Source organism: Lagenorhynchus albirostris, chromosome 2 (assembly GCF_949774975.1).
Source record: "Lagenorhynchus albirostris chromosome 2, mLagAlb1.1, whole genome shotgun sequence".
Taxonomy (NCBI): Eukaryota; Metazoa; Chordata; class Mammalia; order Artiodactyla; family Delphinidae; genus Lagenorhynchus; species Lagenorhynchus albirostris.
In genome coordinates, this window is record NC_083096.1 from 2,184,972 (window position 1) to 2,210,553 (window position 25,582).

Sequence of the window (25,582 nt, forward strand, 5' to 3'; positions counted from 1 at the left end):
TAAAACAAATGCCTATGTGAAACAGTTAAAGTACTGCAGGAATATTTATTTTGAGTGACTAAACCATACACTTCCTGTTCAGCCTTAAGGAAAATTGGTCTTTATTATTCCAGGGAAATGTCAAGATCACTGAGTGTCGTAGCATTTTGACCTGTGTTATGGAGAACAAACTCTCCACATGGTTCTCATAAAAATATACATCAGAGATGGCTTCAAACCGAACGTCAAACTTAGTTAAAGGTACAAACCTCTTCAAAGTTTTTGTGAATATCGAATATAACAATCAAATGCACATCAGCGAGAACCTTTTTTTTTTTTTTTTCTTCCCCCCCTCAGGGGCTGCTTCATGCTGATGGATTCAACAACTTTGTGAGAGTTAGAAATTCCAAGTTATGTGAGTGAGGTGTCTGCTCTTCAGAATCACCTCTGCTGGCTGTCGGGCTGGGCTTCAGAAAGACTCCCCCTCCACCAATTTTTTAACAAATGTATATAACCACTTATAAAAACATTTAAAAAAATTATGTTCTATGTCTTCCTTGACCTGTGTGATGATTACCTGGGTGTATACATATGTAAAAGTTTATCAAACTGTACACGTTCCTATATGTGAAGTTAGTTTCCAACTAAGTATGAATATATACATATTTTTTCATATGCCATTTTTTCATAAGTATGAATATATACATATTTTTTCATATGTCAGCAAGAATTTTTTTTTTAAAGTTCTTCCTAGTAAGAGGTTGACAAGGGAGATGTGTTTTGTGGGCCACTATTTAGTTGACTAAAAATCTTAACTCTGCAATCTACTAGACTCTAGGTATGGCATTTTGGATCTGATTCCTCGGTATCCTTTGTTGGGACCATAAGAAGAATCAGTGTCTGCCTGGCAAAGGCATGACACCTACTGCTGGTCTTGGCAGGGGGATCTCACATAACGTGTGGCCATAAATAAATAAATAGCTAAATAAATAAATAGAGAAGGCTAATGTCTAGAACAAAAAGATGTTAAATTTTAGGGTTAAACTCCAAAAAAATTTAAAGGCTTTTATCAATAATATCATTGATAACACTGATATCAAATATCAATAACTTAGTACCTGATGCCTGATTTTCCTTTCCTTTTGAAGCAAACCCCTCATTTCGCGACAGCATATTGTCACGTTTAAGGCCATGGGTCTTAGAGCCACACTTCCCACTGACTAGTGTATCACTTTGAACAAGAAGCTGTAAGAGCTGGATGATACCTCGTGGAGCTGATCTGAGGATTAAGTGAGTTAACGAAACACCTGGCCACGTGACTAGGGCACAGTGAGCTCTACAAAGACAGATATCGTAAGAGATTTCTGCCAACAATTGTAACAGTTAATGATACAAATTGCTTTGTTTCATGTATGGAGAGGTGATGCACAGATTGAGTTCAATGCTTCAAGTATCCAACTAAGGACAGTGGACCACCTGAGAAAGCATCTAGAGAAGGAAAAGTATCTCTTCGTGTGGAATTCTTTGGACTCCATTCCTAGTCGAGGATCTCAGTTACGTAGAAGCTTTAGAACCCAACAGAATGAGGACACCATAAAAACTTCTAAAAATGATCAGGCTGGGCATATCAACATTTATTGAAATACTGAAAAAAAATTCCATTTTGTTGAGAAATTCCTGGCAAGAACCAACAGGACAATTTGATTTCACTGATACAGTAAGTAATGTCAATAAGGAACCAACTTCACACTCTAAACATTGCATGGGTTCAGATCCAAGGGAGCAGCAGAAGATCTGTAAGACAAATATTCAGACATGACAGACTTTGTTTATAAACAGAGACTAACGATAATAAACCAGGCCAAGCCCCAAACCTTCATATTTGAGTCTGCTTTTACTAATACATCCTGTAGTTGATGAAGCAGTTGCTAAGCCAATGTCTGGTTGTAAGCCACTTAACGATGAACACTAGAGAAAATCCGCTCGCGCGCTTCGCGTGGGCCACGGACGCCAAGCAGCTGGCATTCTAAAACCTGGACTTTTGGCATCAATGTATTTGTTTTTTACCATTTTTTTGCAATGTTAAGGACCCTCCGAATAACCATGCCCCAAATCTCGAAATTGCTTCCACCCATGTTCCATACCCACTGATGGAACCATTTCATTAACTGTTGACACTCTTCCCCTCCAACCTGGTTTTTAACTGGGGAGAGCAAAGATGCCGCTGTTTTATTCACTGCTGTATGGACTCTATTTTCCCATTGTCCTCTGAGCCACGGAGATGACACGGGTGACCGAGCTTTGCACGCGGGGCTGTGGACGCCTGGCTTAGCTGATGGGTACCCTTCGCATGGACGCGTATTAGAGGTGATTAATAAAAATAATAAAATAATCCTCTTTGTACACACAGAAGTGATAACTAATATCTTTGGTATACAACTTACAACGCTTGGAAAGAAAAACCAGGTAAGACTCCACCCTTGTTAAATTTACTTGAAAACAGAGGAGGTTACAAGTCACATAATTTACAATAGATATTAAATAAACTACAGTAAGAATTATGAAGATTTACAGACATTTAATCAAGTGAATGATTTTAATTCATTAAGACCCCTCTCTGTCTCTGAACTATGTTCCGCTAACTTGACATGCTACAATAAACACATATATTTGGTTTCTTCAGTCTTGGCTATCTTAGACAAAGGCGAAACCAAGGAACAATAAATTAGCATCATAATTGTCTACAGTTGAAACTATGATATACAATATAAATAAACTATTCAAAAGCCAGAAACATTTATGAAAAAATTAAGGGACTAGGAGATAACTTTCATTTTTTTTTTACAGTTTCTACAAGTGATTGTGCCGCCGATAATCTCAAAAAAAAATTAAAGTCTAAATGAGATTCCCGTTTTTGATTTTAGTGTCTCACGACATATAATAACTAAGTACTGTTAAAAATAATTACCAATCAGAAAAATAACATTAAGGTAATTACTGCTTTAGCTCTTTTGTCATATCACACGTTCCCCCCTCCCCCTAGAGGACCTAAAGAATGTAAACACTATTTTATTTGACTTTAAAGTATTAATACTTTATTTTAAACAAATGTTGATCCACATCTGCACAGCTACCTTTGAGAATTGTGAAGTAAGGCAAGACTTCTGTATCTGTGGCATCGCCCGTGAATAATACTGACAGCATCGTTTGGAGAGTTTGTTTCGCAATTCTCTGTCCTCCAATTTGTTCAACAGCAGACTTTTAGACTTAGAAAGGTCAGTATCACTCTCTTCCCTCCCCTTTTGGGGAAGATCTGAATCACTTTACTATCTTTCCAGGCCATACGTAAAGATCACCGTTTCCTCTCTGCGTTTAGGGGATGATCGATTGCAACGAGTCAATTTATCTGCGCATCCCTTCCTTTATTTCGCGTGGCTTAACATGCTTCCGTTTTGTTTTAAACTAGTTAGAACTGTGACTACTTGACATCCCAGCAAAATACATTTCATGTTGTATTTTTTAATGAGCTACAAACCTGGATGGTTAAAAAGGCTGATGTAGTCTAACAAGCCTTTCTGCTGGAAATTTTTATGAAATCCTACAATGCGAGAGCTAAAGCTTTCGAAGTGTGTACTCGTTGCCCTTACTATTAATTAATGCTTTAGGTAAGATCAGAAGAGGGATACTGCCTGCTTTTTTTCTTTTTTTTAACATGAACACATGACAAAACAAACCAGAACATAGTCAAAATGGCAAGCTAACATATTCATAGACTGTTCTTATTAGCTGTTTGCAGGTCTAAGACACAGACATTGAAGATTAGGCTTTTCATCATTTGGTGGAGCTACTAGTGGGTGTGGCTGAGCGCTAGTCCTTAGTACAGATTCCTCGATCACGGGACAGAAGGTGCTGCGTCCTGGAAAGGAAGAGGGAAGGGGCTATGATCGGTGCAGCTGACGAACTCTTGAGAACGGTTTCAGTTCCGCTTTACCACGGAGGAATTCTGGAAGCTCAAATCCCCCGCTGCAAAAGCCTAATGGCTAACACAGATCGGTTCCTAGATTCCTTCACAGCGGAGATCAGTTTCACTATACAAGAACGGTTCTGTCCATTTTCATCCTGATGTGGTGTTGGGATCCACCCGTGAGTTCAATTCACTCCGTTCCAACGTCTTTTATGCGGAATTCTTTGGGGATGTGACGCCTTTGATTCACAGTCTGCAATACAAATACCCTGATTCATCACTTATTGGCTATGAAGTATTTATTATGCTTTATTAAATTCAATATCTTTAAACCAAGTGTTTCATTCGTGTTGCTTGGAGCCATTCAGAGTATTTTATTTTATTTTTTTCCCTTTCTTCCTGTTCTTCTTTCCCCCCACCAATCTGTGTTTTGGAAGCCGCGCTCCTAGGGGCTGTAACTAAGCCCGTTTTGCATGCAACATTTCAATCAGCAGGTTGTTGTAGGGGACGTCCCCGTTCAGGTGCTTGTAGTAGAGGTATTCCTCGGCCTGCACGCTCATGGCCCGGATCTCAGGTAGTCGGAGTAGCAGCTGCCCGAATTTCTCTGTTTGCTGCGGGTAGTTGCACATTGTATAGTCCAGCAGGGCAGCGTTAACTTGCTCCTGGACACCTTCGACCAGCTGGAAGTTCTCCAGGTTTTTGACATCTGGATTTAAAAAAAGAAACAAAAAACCCCACAATAATTCGATGATGTTTTAATTCCTGTTTACCCCAGCAGTGTGTTCAGTTAAAGGAGGTATTTTCCTCCCGACATAAAGCAGACGTGCTACAATGCTCCATATTCAGTCAGCCCCACTCACCAAGCTTCCCGGGAAAACGATCACAAAAGAGCTTTAGAAGAATGTCTTGTTGAAATTCTGCCTACACCTCCAAATCAATTAGACACCAATGGATTCTGAGCAAGGTCAATTCTTTTCATATCTCACAAAAGGAAAGGTTTAAGGATTCCTAAAGCAGAGAGATCATAATATATTGCCAGCAAATGAGTCCCTCTAGGAAGACCTATCTTAACCCAGTATATGACACAATTCATAGAATTCTGTATTAATTTTTCTGACCCAAGGTGAAATCTGTGTCCAGGGTATGATGTAGTTAATTCTAATAAAAAGTGACAGGGTTCTTGTTTCTGTTTGACATTTTCTAAATGATTCTGAAAGCCTTTGACTTGTCTAGCCTATGCTAATGAACCATCTGTACACTCCAGTGACTGCCAGAGGAATAGTCGCTGCTGGGAACTCTCTAAAATATATGTCTTGCTGACTAATGATCTTTATCAAATGAAAGCCTTGTCCTTTAGGCAGAATTCAAGCCAGGATGGCCGGCACCCTTTAACCTGAATGTGGTTTCTAAAGTCTGATACTTCACTTTTTTTTTCCTTCTGGACATGAGTCGCTCACACAGAGGAGACGGACGCAGGCAATCCACCCAGCCTAACTCCTGGAGATGCTCTGCCTTATAGGTCTTCATAAATGCTGAATAGGGGGAAACAGAGTCAAAAGACAGACCGACACACACACACACACAGACAATGAGCAAGGGAAAACGATGGTGGTGGAATTTCTCTTGTGGAGTTTATTTATGTTAACTGTACAACTTTTACACAATGTGTATATAGAAGCCTCTGGAAGAAATGCAGGGATATGTGTGTGTGTTTACAGACATCCATGCTAAGAAGGTAAACAGATGCGTCCACCCCTCCCCCCGCTTTATTTTCTAACTGGAGAAAAATAAATAAGAACGATTCTATAGAATACCACATAATACTATGACTAAAAGGTTAAGTCTGCTAAACTCAGTTAAGAGTTCCCAAAATAACTCCTATCCAATATTTTCGGCTCTATGCGTTGTTAACCTTAGCCTGTATGTATGTGCGGGTCCACTTTGGTATCTCTAAATGCTGTTACAATAGGCTGCCTTACATTTGCTGTTGAAATGTGTCCAGGATGATTTCAGTGTTTACATTTTGAGCCGTAACTTTGCATGAAACATGCTTCCCCCTTTCCGTCCCCAAATCTCTGGCCCAGATTAAAAGCAGTGGGGAATTAGTATCGACATAGTGCGAGCATTCGGGATCACATGTATGTCAAAGTACGATGGGAGAATCAGAAATATTTGATTATTTATTAATGAGATGTACAAACAGACAAATGCTACGCTACGAGCTCACGCCTTCTTGTGGCATTGAAACTGACATTTAAATTGTTACCCACTGGACGGTGTACCCAGGTGGTACTTGACAGTCAATAAAGCAGTTTCCATCTATCTCATCTAAAATGTCTTAAAAGTTATTTTAAGTTATTTCAAATACTTAGAAATATTAGTTATATTTGGTTCAAAATTACAAAATGCAAACAACTGGAAGTACCTTGACTACGCTATACCTGGCCAGATGACAGAAAAATGCCATGCTCTTATACTTTCAGACGCTCACCCTCTGCTTACAGACATCAGTCCTTCCTAAAGCTTCACAGCAGAGAACGGGTAATGCAAAAACAGTTCATCTGAATTCTGACCAACTTCTTAGCGTTGCTTCCCTTTACCCTCCACTCAACCTAAAGAAAACATTTAAACTTAAACATGAAACGTAAGGAAAAATTTAGTTTTCTCTTTTATTTACCATTAAGAAGTTGAAAAAAAAACCAAAACCCCAAACAAGCAACTTCCAGTGTTACAGTGATTTTAACACAGTCATAGGAAAACAATCGAAACGGAGCACACTATTTTATGCTACAATGAAAGATATTCTCACAGCAAGAAAAGCTAGCAATAGTCACAGAAGTTTATAGGGGAGGAATTTGCACGGAATGACATGCAAGATAAACGAATAATAGTCTTTTCAGAAAGTTGTTTTTGAGACCTTCTTTTTTTGATAAATGTATTTTTTGAGAATGAGGTTCAATCTTCTGTGATAAATTATGGGATTCTGTTAAGAAAAACAAAAACAAAAACAGACAACTGCTAACAAACATAAAACAAAGGATGGATCGTAAGTTCTGGTTTATTCACTTACTATTAGTACATATAATCATTAAAATCTTCAGATCAGCATTTGCTGGATAATTTCTGTGAATACTGGTCCAAACCGCCACCTTTCTCCCCAAAATTTAAAAATACATGCAATTTTCCTTCTGAAAGAAAAGACTGTGTTTTTAATGTGTTTACCATTAAACACAAAAAAAGTTATGCTGCTAGCTGCCCCAAAGGCACTTACTAACTGAATGTCTATTTTGTTTTCCATGTCTGTAAAGGCAATTTGTAATTTAGTGGCAATGATTCTGATATGTAAGCTACAAGGTCAAAAAAAGAAAGAAAGAGGGATTTCCCCGGTGGTGCAGTGGTTAAGACTCCGCCCTTCCACGGTAGGGTGCGTGGGTTCAATCCCCGGTCAGGGGCTAAGATCCCACAAGCCACGCGACACGGGCCCCCAGAAAAAGGAAGGAAAGAAAGAAAAAGATTTTGATTGAATTACTCTCATTCACCGACCAAGAAGTTCCTGGATCATTGCTCTGGCTTATCTCTTTCAGCTCCTGTCTCTCTCACTGCATCTTGCCCTCCTTTATTAATCGTCCATTTCCCTATGTACACTGCCAGCATCTTCGGGTGACATGTTATGTATTATATGTTTTAGTCAAGGCTTCCCCAGGGATTTCTCCAATTAATGTTTGCTTTATATTAGCGGTGTATTTGTCCAAGGTTGATTGGTTATAAAATGACCTATTACATTAGCTGTTATGTATCTTACAGCTGTTATGTATCTTATAAGTCTATCTCCTTTCTTTTTCTAATTTGAGAGCAGCTTTCAAAAACTCATTTATACAATAGACCTCTCCCTGAAATATTTTAAATGTAATAGTGTGTTCTGTACAAAGAATCCTGTGGTGAATTCTTTTGTGAGCCCCTGGGTTCCTGAGTGTCTTTCATTTTCGGTCTGACAGGCAGACCTTGGTTTTTCCACTATGGGGAATGTAAATTGGTGTGGCCACTGTGGAAAACAGTATGGAGATTTCTCAAAAAACTAAAACTAGAACTATATGGCATGACCCAGAAATTCCACTCCTGGGTATATATCTGAAAAAAATGGAAACAATAATTCGAAAAGATACATACACCTCAATGTTCATAGCAGCATTATTTACAATGGCCAAAATACAGAAGCAACCTAAGCGCCCATCAATAGATGAATGGATAAAGAAAATGTGGTACATATATACAATGGAATATTACTCAGCCATAAAAAATAAAATTCTGCTATTTGCAACAACGTGGATGGACGTGAAGGGTATTATGCTAAGTGAAACATGTCAGGCAGAGAAAGACAAATACTGTAATGGTATCACTTATATGTGGAATCTAAAAACTACAACAAACTAGTGAATATTAATATAACAAAAAAGAAACAGACTCACAGATACAGAGAACAAACTAGTGGTTTACTAGTGGGGAGAGGGAATGGGGAGGGGCAGGATCGGGGCTGGGAATTAAGAGGTACAAACTCCTACATACAAAATAAATAAGCTACAAGGATACATCGTACAACAGAAGGAATATAGCCAATATCTTATAATAACTATAAATGGAATATAACCTTTAAAAATTGTGAATTAAGGGCTTCCCTGGTGGCGCAGTGGTTGAGAGTCCGCCTGCCGATGCAGGGGACACGGGTTCGTGCCCCGGTCCGGGAAGATCCCACATGCCGCGGCGCGGCTGGGCCCGTGAGCCATGGCCGCTGAGCCTGCGCGTCCGGCGCCTGTGCTCCGCAACGGGAGAGGCCACAACAGTGAGAGGCCCGCGTACCGCAAAAACAAAAAAAAAACAAACAACAACAAAAAAATTGTGAATTTAAAAAAAAAAAAAAAGCCAATGGAGAAGTTCCAAAACACAGATGCCACCACCTCTCGGAAGACTTGGAATTTTCTCTTTCACATAACTCACTTGTATGTACTTTTTAGGAAGAGTCCAGAAATTTAAATGTGCTCCCACAATGCTCATAGAATTCCTTTTGATGCTACTCAATGCCCTTTCCTGAAAAACTAAACATAAAACACATTTAAAACCTTCACCATTTCCTCTGGGGTGCTCCCCTATCAACCAAGCCCTCCTCTAATGAATGGGTGCTGACGTGCTTGGGAGTCTTAGCTCATCCCTACCAGGAGTCCATAACACAGGAAATTCGCGAATGAACTATTTCCCCCCAGCTCTTCTGTGGTGCTTCATCCCAAAGTCTCCCGCGTTCGGCACACTACGTTTTTCTTTGACGTTTATGTAAACTTCCTCTTAATACAATTTAGAAACGCAAGTTAATGAACCCTATCATTACAGATTCTGAGTTAGAAACAGTATGTAAACAGACAGAGGCATCCAACCCTTTCTCCAGCGCCTTTAAATTTTGATGACTGGCAAAATCATTTTGAGCTTCTCCTCTAAGTATCAATCTCTTATCATCCATTCTACTTTATTCACTCAGGGACTAATTACCAACTTTTTATGTGAGGCAGCATTATGATAAGCTCACAGTGGGGTACTCAGATTTTTTTTCCATCCTTAGTGGAAAGTAAACCCTTAGGTCTTCTTGAATATATTACAGCTGGCTTTTCGGTCATTACGTGGCATTCAGGCTCTTTCTGAAGATGAAGATACTGATTTCTATCTCCCTGGTACCTGCCATGCGGCATAGGCTGTAAATCCTCCCGGTCAGCACACTCTTTTCAGAGACTGGTCCTTTGCTGAGCAAGGAGGCTGGGGGGCCGGGAGACTCAAATGGCCCAATAATATAATTATCTTTGTTCACTTTCCACACGTGGGGAAAAAAATCTCATCCTGTCCTTTCAAAGATACAAAAGTGGGGAAAAGAGGTACCATTCTGCACCCGGAGGACACTTCTTTCCCCTGTGGCTTTTGGAGGGGTGACATCTGTAAACTGGCTCACAATTTGTCCTCAGAAGACCCTTTCCTTTGATAGGACAGCAAAGGAGAAAGGAAATGAATTTTCTCTAAGGAATTCATTTTAAAATTATTTTTAAAGGGCTATATTTAAATAATTTGTATAAATCATTTTTCTTTTTTTTTTTTTTTTTGCGGTACGCGGGCCTCTCACTGTTGTGGCCTCTCCCGTTGCGGAGCACAGGCTCCGGACGCGCAGGCTCAGCAGCCATGGCTCACGGTCCCAGCCGCTCCGCGGCATGTGGGATCTTCCCGGACCGGGGCACGAACCCGTGTCCCCTGCATCGGCACGCGGACTCTCAACCACTGCGCCACCAGGGAAGCCCTGTATAAATAATTTTGTAGGAACTTCCGGATAGCAACATGCTGGCTCTTTTCATATGAACCAAGTTCGCTTAATAGTGAGGGCTCTTTAGGGGTTGGAGATGGGCAGACAGGACACTTTCAGTGCAGATGCCTGAGATTAGATTCTACTCTGCTTCCAGTAAAACTTAAACTCAAGATTTTAAATTAATTACTGGTAAGTCCTTTACATAAATGTGTGTGTGTGTACATGTGTGCACATGTGTATGAGTATTAGCCAAGAGCTGTTTTTAGCGACCAGAACATACAATTCAATGTCTTCATATATAAATTACTAACAAGAAAATGCAACTCTTCAACAGGAACTGTGTGTAAAAATGTGGACAGACAGCATACGTATTATTTCTGTATGTAGAAAGAAGCCCTTCCAACTGGTTGGTGCTTCCTAAGTTACAAAACATGCTACTCTGCTTCACTTATTCTTTCATACCTTAGGTATACACAGTCTATGAATTCATTCATTCATTCGTTCATTCATTCATTCAAAGAGCCCTGTGCCAGGTGTTGAAGATAAGAGGAATAAAAGACACAATCTCTGTGTCCAGTGCTTCAGAGACAAGAAGTGGGTGCCCTTGACACACACAGGATGGGCACCTAACCCAGAGCCTGGGGGCAAGAAGGGTTCTTGGGGGAAGTGACACCTGAGAGGTTTTGAGAAACGGGTGAGCTGAGCAACACGGGGAGGAAAAGGTGGCAGGAGACGGCGACCCCCACACCAAGCCTCTGAGACAGGAAACGGGGTCCTTGGAGGCCCGCAAAGCGGCTTACCTTCCATGGAGGAGAGCAGGGTGTAAAGTAAGGATGGACCCTAAGGTTTAGGACTGTGAAGGGCGCTGCACACCAGACAGAGTCTGCATTTTGTTCTGGAAGCCGTGCAGAAGCATTGCAACATCTTAAGAAGGAAGGACGTGGTCAGCTCTCTGAGTCAGAAAGAGCAGATGTGGGGAGACGCTGTCGCAGGAATACAGGTGACGAGCGCGGTGGCCATGGGGGTGGGGATGGACTCGAAAGGCAGCAAGATGGGTGACTCAACAGAGCTTGCTGGCCCTGGATTAATCGCGAGCAAAGGTCCTGGATGACACCAGGCAGGTGGTGGCCATCCCTCCAGCAGGAGTTGGAGCAGATTGGAGGGGCAGCCGTGGTTGAGTTTAAGGAGCATGTGGGACATTCCCTAGGGAGGTAGGGGAGACGGCTGGAGATACAGGTCTAGACGCAGCAGACAGGCAGGCCTGGTGTCCAGATCTGGGAGCCGTCAGCGGACAGGTGATGGATGAAACCCCCGGAGTCAGTGGGATCGTGTGGACAGAGAAGGGGTCAGTGGTGGGATTCTGGACACGGCCAACTTGCCAAGGATTCTTTCTTGAGAAGGCATTACAGGTGTTATGACATTTAGACTCAGAGAGATTAAACAGCTTTTCCATGATCTCTAAGTTAAGGACACACCCAGAGAATGGGGGAGCGGCTGACACTTAGCAAGTGCTTGTCAACGTGCACAGGATTCTTTTTACATATCTCATTTAATACTGTGAAGAATCTTACAGGGAAGGTATGATTCTCATTTTCCAGGGAAAGAAACAGGCCGAGAGGGGTTCAGTGAGTCACACATGTCCTGAGCTGGAATTGGTGTCTCCCTCGAAACCCCTGGGCTCTGCCCCATGAGCTCACAGAGGTGGGACCTGAGCCCCAAAGGGCTCGGGACATCCCAGTCCCAGAGCTTTTCCCCCACGTCACAGCCCACAAGTTCCTGTCACCTGCGGGGGTTGGAGAAAGGGGTGTGCTGGTTGGTCCAATAGTTCAGTTTCTAAAGGGTCTCATAATCCCTGAATGAAATTTTCAGAGAATTTGAATGAAATAACATACTCCTGACACTTATACTGACGTATTACACACCGTAATCGTCTTAATGCCACAGATCATGGTTAAAAATAGTCACAGCTGACACTGAGTAGAGTCCAGCGTCATAGGTGCCCTCCAGGGGGCCTTTTCTGGGCACGCCTGAGCCCAGCCCTTGCCACCGGGGCTGTGGAGGTGCTGGGACTACGAAGTAACTTTCTCCATTCTAACCTGCTTTATATTTAGAAAAGAGGGTTTCATCAATTTAAAAAGTCTGAAAGCCACTTGATTTTTGACAGGAATGGTGGTCTAATCTAGTTTCAAGCAAGTCACTCAGTCCCCTCTGAGCCAGTTTTTCCATCTGCAAAATGGGGAAATAATTCTTAGGATCGCTGAAGAGTAAAATGATACCTTAAATATGAATAAACTTTAAAAAGTGTACAAGCATTGTATACTCACGAGGCCTTATGTTTCTTATAATTTTACTGATAAAATCTGGAGATTTTGTTTGCTTCCAGTACACACCTGGAAGGTAACACCTTTTTACACAGCAATGTGATCGTTTTCCTGCCATAAAGTTGCATGGACAAAACAGAATCTCTGATGTTGCAGTTTTCCAAAATTAATGGAAGGTAGAGGGATTACTTGCAAGTTTATCCTATCCTCCATCACAAAGAGTATTCAGGAAAACATGGCCAAGGCTTAAGTTTCAGTTAAAGATATTCCACCATGTTTTCTTAATTTTGAAGCCCAATTTCCCCAAACACATATGACACTCTGGACAAAAGGCTACTAATGCAGTGCCTCACATGGTTGCTGAAAAGTACAGGCTCAGGAAATACCATTGCATAAAGAATGTCACCCGCAGTGGGCCTGCCCTTGTGTCAGTTTTGCGTTCATAATATGTCACCCCCAAGGGGCAGTGGTTTTTCTCCCAAAGGAGAAGAACATTCCTCACTAATCAAATGTCGTGATTTCTAGTCCTGATTCTGTCTCCAACTGTGAGATCACGAGCATGTCACTCTTTGGGGCCTCAAGTTTCCTGGCCTGTGAAGGGCAAGGGCTGGACTTGACGATCTCTTGTCACCCAGCTCTGAGTCTACAACTGCGTGATTATGAGCCCAAATTTTGGAAGGAAGGTGCTGGATTGGTGTCGCCAACAAGTAGGGACAAGCATCGCTCTGCACCCACCCCATCACCTGCGTTTTCACTCAACTGTCCGGATAGGACTTCAATTCTCCAAGATGGTTTTTGGCCTGAATTACAAATTATTTCAAACTCTGTTTAGTATGCAGCCATGATTTGACACACCATGCCACAGGTAAATGGTACCTGAATTCATTTATGACCTAGCAGCGCCCCCCTTTACAAGGAAGGGTGTAGCTTTTGCATGGACTTGAGGACAAAGCTTGCAGAAGTTGCAAAGCTGCCTCTGGGTGCTGACACGGGTCAGGCACCCTTTCCGGAAGTCTACAGATTATAGATTGGATACAAACGGCGTCACTTAAATGCGTCGAACGAAACACTGTTCTGTGAGTTTACAGACATGTCCTTCTCAGGATAAGTCGGACATCCTTGCCCCAGTCTAACCCTGAGACCACATCTCTGCCGGGCTCCTCTCTGGACACAGCGGTCCTCTTGCTGGTTTCTGCCTCAGGACCTCACACTTGCTGTTCCTGCATTCGGGATGGTTCTTCCCGATCGTGTGGGGCTCTCTCCCTCACGTCACCCGAAACTCTGCTCACACATCAGCCCCTTGGAGAAGCCTCTGTGGAGAACCATTTCTAAAACAGCGCTGCCCCACTATCTGATCACTCTGGCTCCTGACTCTGCCTTAAAAATATATGCCACGTGTGCAAGACCTATGCGTGCCCCGTGTCTGTTCACAGACGCACAGTTCACGGTAGCCAAAAGGTGGAAGCCACCCAAGTGCCCATTACTGGGTAAAGAGATAAACAAAATGTGGTCGCTACATACAATGGAATAGTGAGCAGCCTTGAGAAGGAGGGACGTTCTGATACAACGTGGACAACAAGGCTGACGTCGTGGATGAACCTTTAGGACATTATGCCAGGTGAAATACGCCAGTCACAAAAAAGACACATACTGTATGATTTCACTTATCTAAGGTACCCAGAGCAGTCAAATTCATGGAGACAGAAGCAGAAGGGCGCCTGCCAGGGCCTGGGGGGAGCAGGAAATGGGGGTAGTTTAATGGGTACAGAGTTTCAGTTTTGCAAAATGGAAAGAGTTTGGGAGATTGGTTGGACAACAACGTCAATGGACTTAATACCTCTGAATTGTACCCTTAAAAGCGGCGAAGGTGAGAAATGTTATGTTCTGTAGAGAACAGACTGGTGGTTGCCAGGGGGAAGGGGGTTGGGGGAGGGGTGGAGTGGGAGGTTGGGGTTGGCACATTGTAAGCTATTATATACAGGATGGATAAACAAGGTCCTACCATAGCACAGGGAACTACAGTCAGTGTCCTGGGATAAACCATAATGGACAAGAGTATGAAAAAGAATGTGTATATGCATATAACTGTGTCGCTTTGCTGTACAGCAGAAACTAACACATCGTAGATCGACTATACTTCAATTAAAAAAAAAGAAATTTTATGTTCAATTAAACATTGAATAATGTACTGTACGTGTAGGTTATTAAACATAATGTAACAGACACCTGAGAATCCACTGCTCTGCAGAACCAGATGGCCACTGACACCCTCCAGGTTACCTGTGTATTCCTTCCATGGACCAATTCCTGATGCCGTAGTGACCGCTATCCATTTTGTGTTTCCTTTTCCCTCACATCCCTAAACTGTACGTTCTTACTGATGCTTGACTGACTTTACAGTATACGGTTATTTGTCTACTTGTTATACTTGTCTGTCATCCTCACAAGAAGGAAAGCTGTGGGACTTCTCTGGTGGTCCAGTGGGAAAGAACAGTCCACCTTGCAATGCAGGGGACGCAGGTTCGATCCCTGGTCAGGGAACTAAGGTCCCACATGCTGCGGGGTAACTAAGCCCACGTGCCACAACTACTGAGCACACGAGCCACAACTACTGAGCTCGTGTGTCTCAACTAGAGCCCGCATGCCACAACTACAGAGCCCACTTGCCCTGGAGCCTGCCCGCCACAACTAGAGAAGAGAAAACCCACGCGCCGCAACTAGAGAGAAGCCCATGCGCTGCAGCGAAGGGCCCTCGTGCCTCAACGAAGATCCCGCATGCTGCAACTAAAATCCGACACAGCCAAATAAATAAATAAAAATGAAGAAGGAAAGCTGTGAAGGTCGGGACTTGGTCTAATTTGCAGCTGAGCCCCAGCATCTAGGCCAGTGCACAGCACAGAGAAAACCCTCACTAAATATGTGAGGGATGAATGAAAGAACACACTTCTTGGTTAAATACTGCTTGGCCCTAAACCAAAATCTTTCTTTCCTTTTTCTTCTTCTTTTTTCTGGGGGCCTTTGACATGCCGTTATGCTTCCATATCAAATTCACGGCAGACTTTGTTTCCTGCAGAACTGTTTCATAATCGTAAACAAAAAGCACCAACTCCACCCTGTGCTGTGCTTTCTAGGGACACTGTCTCAGTGGGGATCCTGGCTGGGTGCTTTGCCCGCAGCGCCAAGGCAGCCGGCGTTTCTTGCCTCCTTTGCACCTTCTGCGTGTAGAACGTTTATTTCCTCCGCTGCGCCGTCCCCCCTCCCCGCGCACTCAAGGCCCCAGGCTCAAGGCTGCAGTTCTGCAGATCCAACCACTTCCTGGACACCCTGCCTGAATGGCTAGCGGGCATCACAAACCTGGGTGTGTAACACCACACGCTCCATTCCCTGGTTTCTGGGAGCCTGTCCCAGCTCCTAACTTTCCTGCACCGATTTTCAGACCAATGTCCCCCAGCCTTGGCACCGACATTCCGGCCTCCAGGAAGCCTCCCCCAAGCCCATCTCCGTTTGCCCATCACAGGGGGCGCTGGATGTCACCTGATTACCTGTCAACTGTGAAGACAGGGATCTCGACCTTGGGAACGGTCACCCCTCCCCAGGCCTAGCACGGTGCCTGGACCAAGTCGAACCCCCTTCACGCTTGTTAAACGAGAATACATTTTCACATTAATTTACACACATCCATCTTTGCCTTGTTTGTCTGGAAGGCCTTCCTGAACCTACAGTCCCTGTTTCCTGCCTCTCCTCCTAGACGGCATCCTCGTGGAAGCCCAGATGCCCAATATAGATCCTAGGAAACTTGCTACTTTGAATTTAGGTCCCATGAATATGAACCATATGCAGAGTAACTCCCTAGGAAGGACTGAACACCTTGCACGAGCCCAAGTCCCAGCTACTAGACCCTTAGGCAGTTTCAGAGTTCCTCACTTGGTTACATTCATAACCAATTTCAGCTATCATAGTAGAACACATTTTCTATCATTCCTCTCTAAACAATGAGGAATTTTTGACTCAAAATACTTTCACAGGGCTTCCCTGGTGGCGCAGTGGTTGAGAGTCTGCCTGCCAATGCAGCGGACACGGGTTCGTGCCCCGGTCCGGGAAGATCCCACATGCCGCGGAGCGGCTGGGTCCGTGAGCCATGGCCGCTGAGCCTGCGCGTCCGGAGCCTGTGCTCCGCAACGGGAGAGGCCACAACAGTGAGAGGCCCGTGTACCGCAAAAAAAAAAAAAAAAAAAAATACTTTCACAATTCGATACAAAATTGAAGAAACTGAGTTCAATGTGTAGGAGAAGGAAGACCATCTGGTTTGTTTGATGTTGTGAAGTGGTAGGTAATCTGAAGATGTTGAGAAAAGTCTATCTGGGGGCTGTGTGCTACGTCAGGGACCGACCGCTGACATACGACATTCATTATTTTCCTTCTCTCTATACATTTGCAATTTGTTTTGCAGAATTCCGAGGGATACAAATGAGGAAGGAAGGCTATCCTACAGGGGTTTTAAGATCAAGAATCGAAACAGATTGTGAGTTTTATCAACCTCTACATGCCACTTGATACTGAAAGCCACATAAAAATGCATGGAGAATGAAAGGGAAAAAAGAAAAAAAAGGTCTCTGGCTGGGAATCGATGGAATATTTTGAACCAGGAAACAGAATTTAAAGGGGCACAGGATGAGACAATTTCCCGGTTTCCCCCTAAATTTCAAATAAAGCTGTCTGTCAAACAGACTTAATATGAAGGGCAAATACATACAATGTTTTGATAAAATAGGTAGCATTTCGAGTTGCAGCTGCCCTGGCCGGCCGGCCTTGGGAGCCTGGGTCCTTATCTTGTTATAAAGACCATCTGTCCCCTCAGAATAGGAAATGTCCACATGCATAAAAAGCTGTCCTTCTTCAGAGAAAAGCTCCGCACCACACTCTCGTCGTCACGTTCTAAAACAGTTTTTGAATCATACGTTTGCATTTTTGATTTCCACTCAGGAAGTCTGCAGTCTTGGCCAAGCTATCTTATTCTCTTCAAATAAGGTATGGGCTTCAGTTCGTTCATAGGCAAGTCAGGCCTATGAATAAACCAACGTTATCATATGAAAGAGAATTAAACAGGCAGATGCAAGTGGGGATATATTAAGCCAAACTTAAGCTCCAGTTGTTGAATTTAGCCTGGCCTCCATGTCTGGTTTGCCTCAGGATAAATTCAGCTTTCCAGCTAATCGAATGAGGAAAACTGCCTCAGGTATGATAAAATTTACAAGAGAGGCTGTCCAACCGTTCTTGTTAAAAATATTAGCTTAAAGGCATTCTTATCGTCTTTGGGATGAAGACCGTATTTGCATTCAATGATTTGATTTCAAACTTTTACGAACTTGGATTCCATATTAGCTGAGCCAGTTAAAATATTATTCTGTGGCAGAGTGAGTGACAAACAGCCCAACTCAGCCCGACGTACTCAGCTTTGGTTAGTGTTGTACAACTTTCCTACGGACTCTGGGAGAGATTATTTCTAAGGGAAAAAAGAAAGGGTAACATTTGAGAATATAAATGTACATTTAGTAAACAAGGTATTGTATTTGCAATACACAGTTGACTTCAAACATTTTTCCACGTTAGAGCCATAGTCCGGAAGACAGAAGATGTAATCTTCTAGCTATTTCTACCCATACAATCAACATTCCTTCATAATTCAGCATTTGAAAGAAATCCTTTTTTTTTTTTTTTTTCCTGCAGTACGCGGGCCTCTCACTGTTGTGGCCTCTCCCGTTGCGGAGCACAGGCTCCGGACGCGCAGGCTCAGCGGCCATGGCTCACGGGCCCAGCCGCTCCGCGGCATGTGGGATCTTCCCGGACCGGGGCACGAACCCGCGTCCCCTGCATCAGCAGGCGGACTCTCAACCACTGCGCAACCAGGGAAGCCCAGAAATCCTTTTCTTTAAAGGACTCTTGTTAGTCCACAGGCAGCAGCGCAACTGCATTGCCAGGGGTGGCTTGTTCTACACACAAGGCTGGTTCCAGCCTGTTTTCTCTGTCTTCCAGGCCTGGGAGGTGGCGAGGGATGGAAAGGGCCAGGGATGAGAAGGGCCGAGGGTCCGGGGGAGCGGGGGAGAAGAGGGAGAAGTTTCCTTCCAACTAAAGAGCGGGTGGAAATGTCAAAAAAAAAAAAAAGGCATTCGACAATCTCCCCCAAATAACCAGTTTATACTGTATCGCTTGTATTACTCAGACCTCAGGGCCTGTAGCAGATTGGGCAGGAACCTCAAGGAATCTTCTCTGGTACCAAGGCCACCAGACGGTAGGACTGTCTGGTGCCAGAAAGACATAGATGTGTCTCCACCATCCAGCTGTGCTCCCGACCCGATTCCCCAGGTGATAGGGCCCCGGGGATATCACTGCTGTGACTTGGCTCTCATACTTCCCGCCCAGTGGCAGTTGTGATTAGATATGAAAGAATCAAACACAACACCCGGTGCACCACTTCTCATCCCACTCATTTCAACAGAAACCAAGACGTGAATGTAACACACGCATCATTTGAAACAGTAAGTCTTGGTTATTTTAAAAGAAGGAAACACATTACAGTTAAGTCGATACAAGAACGTGTAACAAGGTAAGGAATTTTGCCTCCCAAACAGCAAGAAATAGACTATGGGAAACGCCAGCACTGTCTGTGGTTGGTGCACGAATTAACACTCGGCTACTTGAGCTCTATGCAAGTTGCGTTTTATTTTTGATCCGAAGTTTAAAGAATGCCTTTCTGAGTCACAGTGTGAATATCTAACTCTGGGGAAATCAACTCTACCTGAAACCAGCAGCAGAATCAAAATTCAAGGAATTAAAAGTACTGTTTATGTGTCATCTATTTTAAAATCCATTTTTTAACTGTTAAAGGCTTTTTGTAAGGGATTTTATGAAATATAGGCTTAGTGTGTCTTACAATTTCTGAGAATGAAACATGTGTTTAGTTCTTTGAACTTTTATCAAAGCCTTTTCATCTATTTTATCTCCCCTCCCCCAACACTCCTGGCACCAGCCTTCTGAGAAAGACACACCATGGATGAATGATAGGATTGGGTGGAAAACCTGTCAGAATTGGGAAGTTTTTAATGCTGCATCTGATGTTCCCAATCTTCTTTTCATTGTACCCCACTGTGATAACTCTATTATTTTGGAAAAAGCATTGGGGTGAGATCACTAAAATTGCATTTCTTTAATTACATGTGAATTCGGCTTTCTGTTGCCAAGTTGAATTAGTGCGGTTTCTCGTACTTCGCACGTTCTGTTTCCACTTGTGCTAAAAAGTAACATCACAATCAGGAAAATGCTTGCAACTTCAGGCCCATATGAGAGCTGTTAAAATTTGTATACGTCTGTTCTAAACATCCAAGGTTTTTTTGTTTGGCTTCTTCTTTTAGTTTGTAGTGTTAAAATAAAACTTCTCTTTAAGAGCTAGATACACCTGTTACTTATCGTTCCATCATTTTCCTCAGCTTATTAAAATTCCGCTCAATAAGATCAGAGGTTGAATGAAGGGGGAAAAAAATATCAAGACCTACTTTGAATCACTTGACTGTAAAAAGAAAAGAGAGGTCTTTGGGGTGAGAACTAAGGGGGAAGGGAAACTGATTACCTAACAAGATCATTGACGCCAAATACTTGTCAATTTTTTGGACATAAGTGAATCATTCATCCAACTGCTTAAGGATATATATTTGTAGGTGAAAGACAGAAAATCCATCACCGATTTGTTTTGTATTTGTGTAACGATGTGGCACAGAAAGTAACAGGAAAGATGAGACAGAACTTTTAAGAGCTTGAAACATTTTGCAAAGGAAGCTGTCCACACCCCACCTGCCCGCCTCGATGTGTCTGTGGGTTTTGCTAAGACAGTGATAGCGCTGATAATACAATACCTTATATTTGATCATATTTGTTCTGGAAAATACTGTGCTCAGTTCTAAGCCTGCAGAGCAAGGGAACGATGAATAGGTGGTGACCATACCTTTCCACACCCAGGTATCATGAATTTAAGAGTCGGCAGAGGTTGGCGCTCTTGGGGCTGTATTATAGCCACGCTTGACTATTTAGGGTAATTATTGATCCTTGCGTTTCCACCTCTGGGAAAAGGGAAAAGAGGTGATTTTAAATCTCTGAACCTCTCACTGGCCGGCTGACCTTGGAACGAGGAACAGGTTCCAAGCCTCAGTTTCCTCATCTTTTAAATGTATTTTAACAGTCATTCCCACGAGGCAGGACGGTGCCCAGGCCGTAGGGTATCTTTAGTCATTTCATCCAGTGATATTTCCTTGGCGGGAAGTATCTCCGGTGCAGAGAAGGTTCTTCCTGACCCAAGCCATCCCCCAGAGCGGCTCTGGTAAGGGTCAGGGTCAGCGGTGGAGATGCTGAGCTGCCGACCTGCTCACTGTGCTAATTCCCACAGTCAGGGCGTCGCTCCCGTGGCCCCGAGGAGGAGCCCTGCGTGGTGTCTGCCGGGTCTCATGGACATTTCGTTAAGTATTCAGTACATGAGACAAAACACCAGATACTCTTCCCCTGTGCCCCGTGGGGGCCCAGTGACTGGACCCACATCGAGTTCAAGGGCAGCTCCACACCACTCAGCACCTCCAAGGTACAGCTGGTATTCATAACAGCTCTCATCTTGTGAAGCAGAGGACTGAAATAGCTGTTTAAGATTTGATTTTTGGATAATCTCCCGATTATCTGTTGTCCTTCAGCCTTCATTAACAGAGAAAATCGGGGATAATTTTTAAAATTCCAGAGTGACATTAGATCACAAACAGCAATCTGGGAGCTGATCTGACTGTGACCAAAGGCAACAATGACTCCAGAACCGGTGAGGTTCTTCCAAGAGTGAACTGTGCTGTGGTTATTCTTTGGTTGTGAAGAAATAAGGAAGCTTCCCTTTCCTAAACTTTAAAGAAACACTTCTTCAAAGCATTAAACACATCTCAAAACAAACAAACAAAAGATTCTTGAGATGCTGTCTTTCTCCCAGTCTATTGTGTAATAGTGAAAAAAGCAAAATCTTTTTCTGAGCTTTATTTTAAACTCTATGAATATGACATTGGTGGATAGAGATGTCTCTTTTTAAATAGGTACACAGCTTAGATTGTATGAGGTGACCAGACCAACTGTTTACCGTCACTATTTCAAAGTAAACAAATCCTTCATCATCTAATCAAGAACAGTTCTTACTTCTCTGATTAAAACAAAAGTCATGGTGGAAAGGAAATCAGTTGGATGTATGGAAGTACATATTATCCTGTAAGGGCCATCTGAGCATTTTCAGCTTGTAAGGTAGGGACCTTGTATATTTATGGTGAATGGCCTATTAACTAATAACAGCACCAAGAAACATTTCTGAGGTCTCTATCTATGCTCCCATTATCTCACTTAAAGCTAAGACAACCCAGTAGGTTGACGCTATTGTTGTTGTTTTTATTATTCCACTTTGGTGCTGGCTGGTGGCAGAACTGGGAACTGGATTAGAATCCGGGTCCATTGGATTTTCCAGTTTTGCCCTCCGTGCCTTTAATCATGCCCTGCATTTGTTACCGGGAGACAAGGTCTTTGGTGGGAGTGGAGGTGAGGGAGAAAAAAGTTCCTTCCACCCTCCTGAAGTACGGTTGAATGTTGGTCCCAAAGTTGCAGCATGGATATTCCTAACACCCCATCTACAAAGGGGGTCCCCCTGAGAGGCTGGAAGTGCAGAACTGATGCGTCAGTAAAATGAAATCTTTTTAAACTTCTGAAAGAGCTTGCCAGCCGCTCAGGGAGATGCCAGAAGAGTGGAGATGTGAGACCGGAGTCAACAGAAACCAGGCATCAGTGAAAAGACAAGGCAGCTTCCTGAGCACAGGTCCATCGCTGTCTCTGGTAAGACGCTTCCAGAACGTTTGGTTGGGGTTCCCATAATCCCTTTATGATCAGGGTGCGCGCTTCCGAGTGGTGAGTTGCTGTGGGACCACCAGGAGAGGGTTCCCTCTGTCTCTTAAGTGTCACTCATTGTTCTGTGAACACTCATGGGGCCTGTGACCACTGCGATCGGTTGAACCAATGAAAGGTCAGCAGGTGTCTCCCCTGTGGATGGACTAGAGGCGGTGAAGAGAGGTGCGTGGCCTCTGCCTTGGGACAAGCCTGTCCCTTCCCAAATATGTCAAGTGTGAGGACGGCTACTGGCGAGGGGGGACTCTAGCTCAGGAAATCACACCATCTGTGAGGCCGGTCGGTCCTAGAACATTCCTGCACAAGCACTCCTGACCATGCTCACATGCTTGGCTTCTGGACGCTGAGACAGATTGCAAGGGTCCTACACTGAGGAGCTGGAAGAAGCAGGGCAGGTGGGGACCCCTGTGATGGGAAGACCTCGTAATGGGGTGAAAATGGAAAAAATACTTGTGAAACATATAAAAATATCCAAATTATTTTTCTTAACCAATTTGCATAAAGGATGCACCAATTTAAGAATTCAACTGGATCACAGGATAATATTTATGCCAGTGCAATTCCAGAGAACTTTTTTCTTTTGCGGTACGCGGGCCTCTCACTGCCGTGGCCTCTCCCGTTGCGGAGCACAGGCTCCGGACGCACAGGCTCAGCGGCCATGGCTCACGGGCCCAGGCGCTCCGCGGCATGTGGGATCTTCCCGGACCGGGTCACGAACCCGTGTCCCCTGCATCGGCAGGCGGACTCTCAACCACTGCACCACCAGGGAAGCCCCCAGAGTACTTTTTTTGATATATGAACTTCCTTTATTTTTTCTTGATTAGGAAGAAAATTCAAATCGTATATGATTAGGGAATGAAATAAGTATAATCGTCCCTCTGCTTTAGTGTATATTTGGTTTTCTACTACTAACTGATCCATCCTCCCTCCCTCCCTTCCCTCCTTTTTCTTTCCCTCCTCTCTCGTCCTCACCTTGTTTATTTTCTCATACATTATCACCTCATTTTTACTGCATTCTCAATTCTTGCTTAAAATGTATTCTCTTTCACTGCACCTATTTTAAAAAAATTCAACACCCACCGCACATGTGGATGTCGGACCAGCAACGTCTCTGGCGGGGAACCAGATGAGTTGATGGCTAATCTGCTGTCATTCTGGATTTCCCCATTAATCTGACCCTACAGGGCTGAGGAAGCTGGGCTGGGAAGCCCCTCCCAGGCCCAATATCCTGCTCCGGGGTTTCCTGCCAGGGCCTATGCCTTCTGTCTGCAACCGCCAGCAGCTCAGGGGCAGCCCCAGCATGTTTGGTGTTAGGGTTCATTCAGCGTGTCATGGAAAGGGTTCTTTTTAACTACGCGAAATACAGTACGTGGAAAGAGTGCATTTTGGCCACCAGACGACAGAATTATTAAAACAGAGCACGGATGTGACATGGAGAGAAGTGTTAGCTGAGTTCACAGGGTTTTGTAATGATGCCTGGTTGAAAACCGTCCACATGATATTCCATTTGACTGAGATCTCCAATTACAGTCAGGACAACCACCTCTAAAGCAGGTTAACAAACATACTGCACATAACTAACACGCAAAATCAAGAAAATAGCAAAAGAAATAAATGAGAGCAATAATATAAATAGAGATTGGCCGTGTATGAATTATCTGTACAGGTTTAATTGTTGGGGACATTGGCAAATAAAAAGGGTAACTTCGTGGATGTCACAGCCACCCGACTAGCCAGGGAAAGGAGCATCTATCTCTGAGGCCATCGTGCAGAAGGGGAGAGCCTGTCCGTTCTGTTGTCAGAATTTCAAAGGGAAATTTAAAACATTCTCACACAAAATCTGGTAGCATATAGACACAGAAGGAAAAAAAAAAAAACCAAAAAACCCAGAAGGTGGGAATAATATGAAAGAAAATGGAATATTTGAAAACTTCATCATTGACATATTCCTCCCTCCCTTCCCTGCCCCCCACTCCCAAACAAACAAACCCAGAGAAGTCAAACCACTTGTTCAGATTCATCCTTAAATGCTCCTTTGGGGAGGTTGATCTCCTGCTCAAGGTTTTTGCTTGTTTGCTTGTTGTTTGTTTAATGTTGAGTGACACTTCCAAAAGATATTTTTGTAGTTCCTTAAGACTCTTATACAAATGAAAAAATTATCCAGGTGTAAGTTTCTACCTTCTCGATAAATATATTATCTCTAAAGATAATTTTTATAATGGCGGTTTGGAGTTGGAGCATAGTAGTGAAATATGAAAAACCATTATATGGCAAGTCCTCCACATACAAACAAGTTCTGTTCTGAGAGCACGTTCAGAAGTCCAATTTGTTTGTAAGTCCAACAAAGTTAGCTTAGGTACCCAACTAACACAGCTGGCTATAGACTGCTGCTTTTACGTTTGCTTCTGGACATTCTAGGCTTGAAATAAAGATACTGTATTACTGCACTCTATACAGTACTGTACAGTAAAGCACACAAAAGCACAACCACTTGTAGAGGATACACGCACGTGACAATGTATGCCAGACACGTGAACTAACTTACGTGACTGGACATGCGAACACACGTTCTCATCTTTGAAAGTTCACAACTTGAAGGTTCGTGTGCAGGGGACTTACCGTATAGATCATTACTATCGGAAAGTAGTGAATGTGTGTGTGTGTGTGTGTGTGTGCACATTTCATTGTACATATATTTTGAGTTTGGGAATTTAGTAGGACTTATGATTGCACACAGCTCAGATTTGAGACTTCTTAGGAACTGCTTTGTAGATCTCCTCTTTCTTTTACCCAAATTGATGCCAAAATGCTAGAGAAGATCTGAGGCTTTGCCCGTCTCCCAGGCATGGGATTGGCAGCCAAGATGCTCTCAAGGCAAATAAAGGTACTTGTTGCTCTGAAATCCCAAGTCTCCCCCCACTCCCCAGTGTGCTCTGTAAGAGAGTTCAACTCATCCACGTGTCTGTCGGGCTTCCCGAGCTGATTAGACTCTGGCGATATCACTTCACAGGGACACGGTTTGCATCG

At 43.4% G+C, this 25,582-nt stretch overlaps 1 protein-coding gene across 2 annotated transcripts in view; it reads right to left on the reverse strand.

Annotated features, from left to right (window-relative positions):
• Positions 1-1,595: 1,595 nt before the first annotated feature.
• Positions 1,596-25,582, reverse strand: part of NR5A2 (nuclear receptor subfamily 5 group A member 2) — a 117,589-nt gene continuing 93,602 nt past the window's right edge. For both annotated transcript variants that reach the window (XM_060126777.1, XM_060126786.1), the window contains exon 7: positions 1,596-4,649. In XM_060126777.1, the coding sequence (XP_059982760.1) occupies positions 4,402-4,649 (248 nt within the window). In that variant the 3' untranslated portion in view covers positions 1,596-4,401. The remainder of the gene's footprint in view (positions 4,650-25,582) is intronic.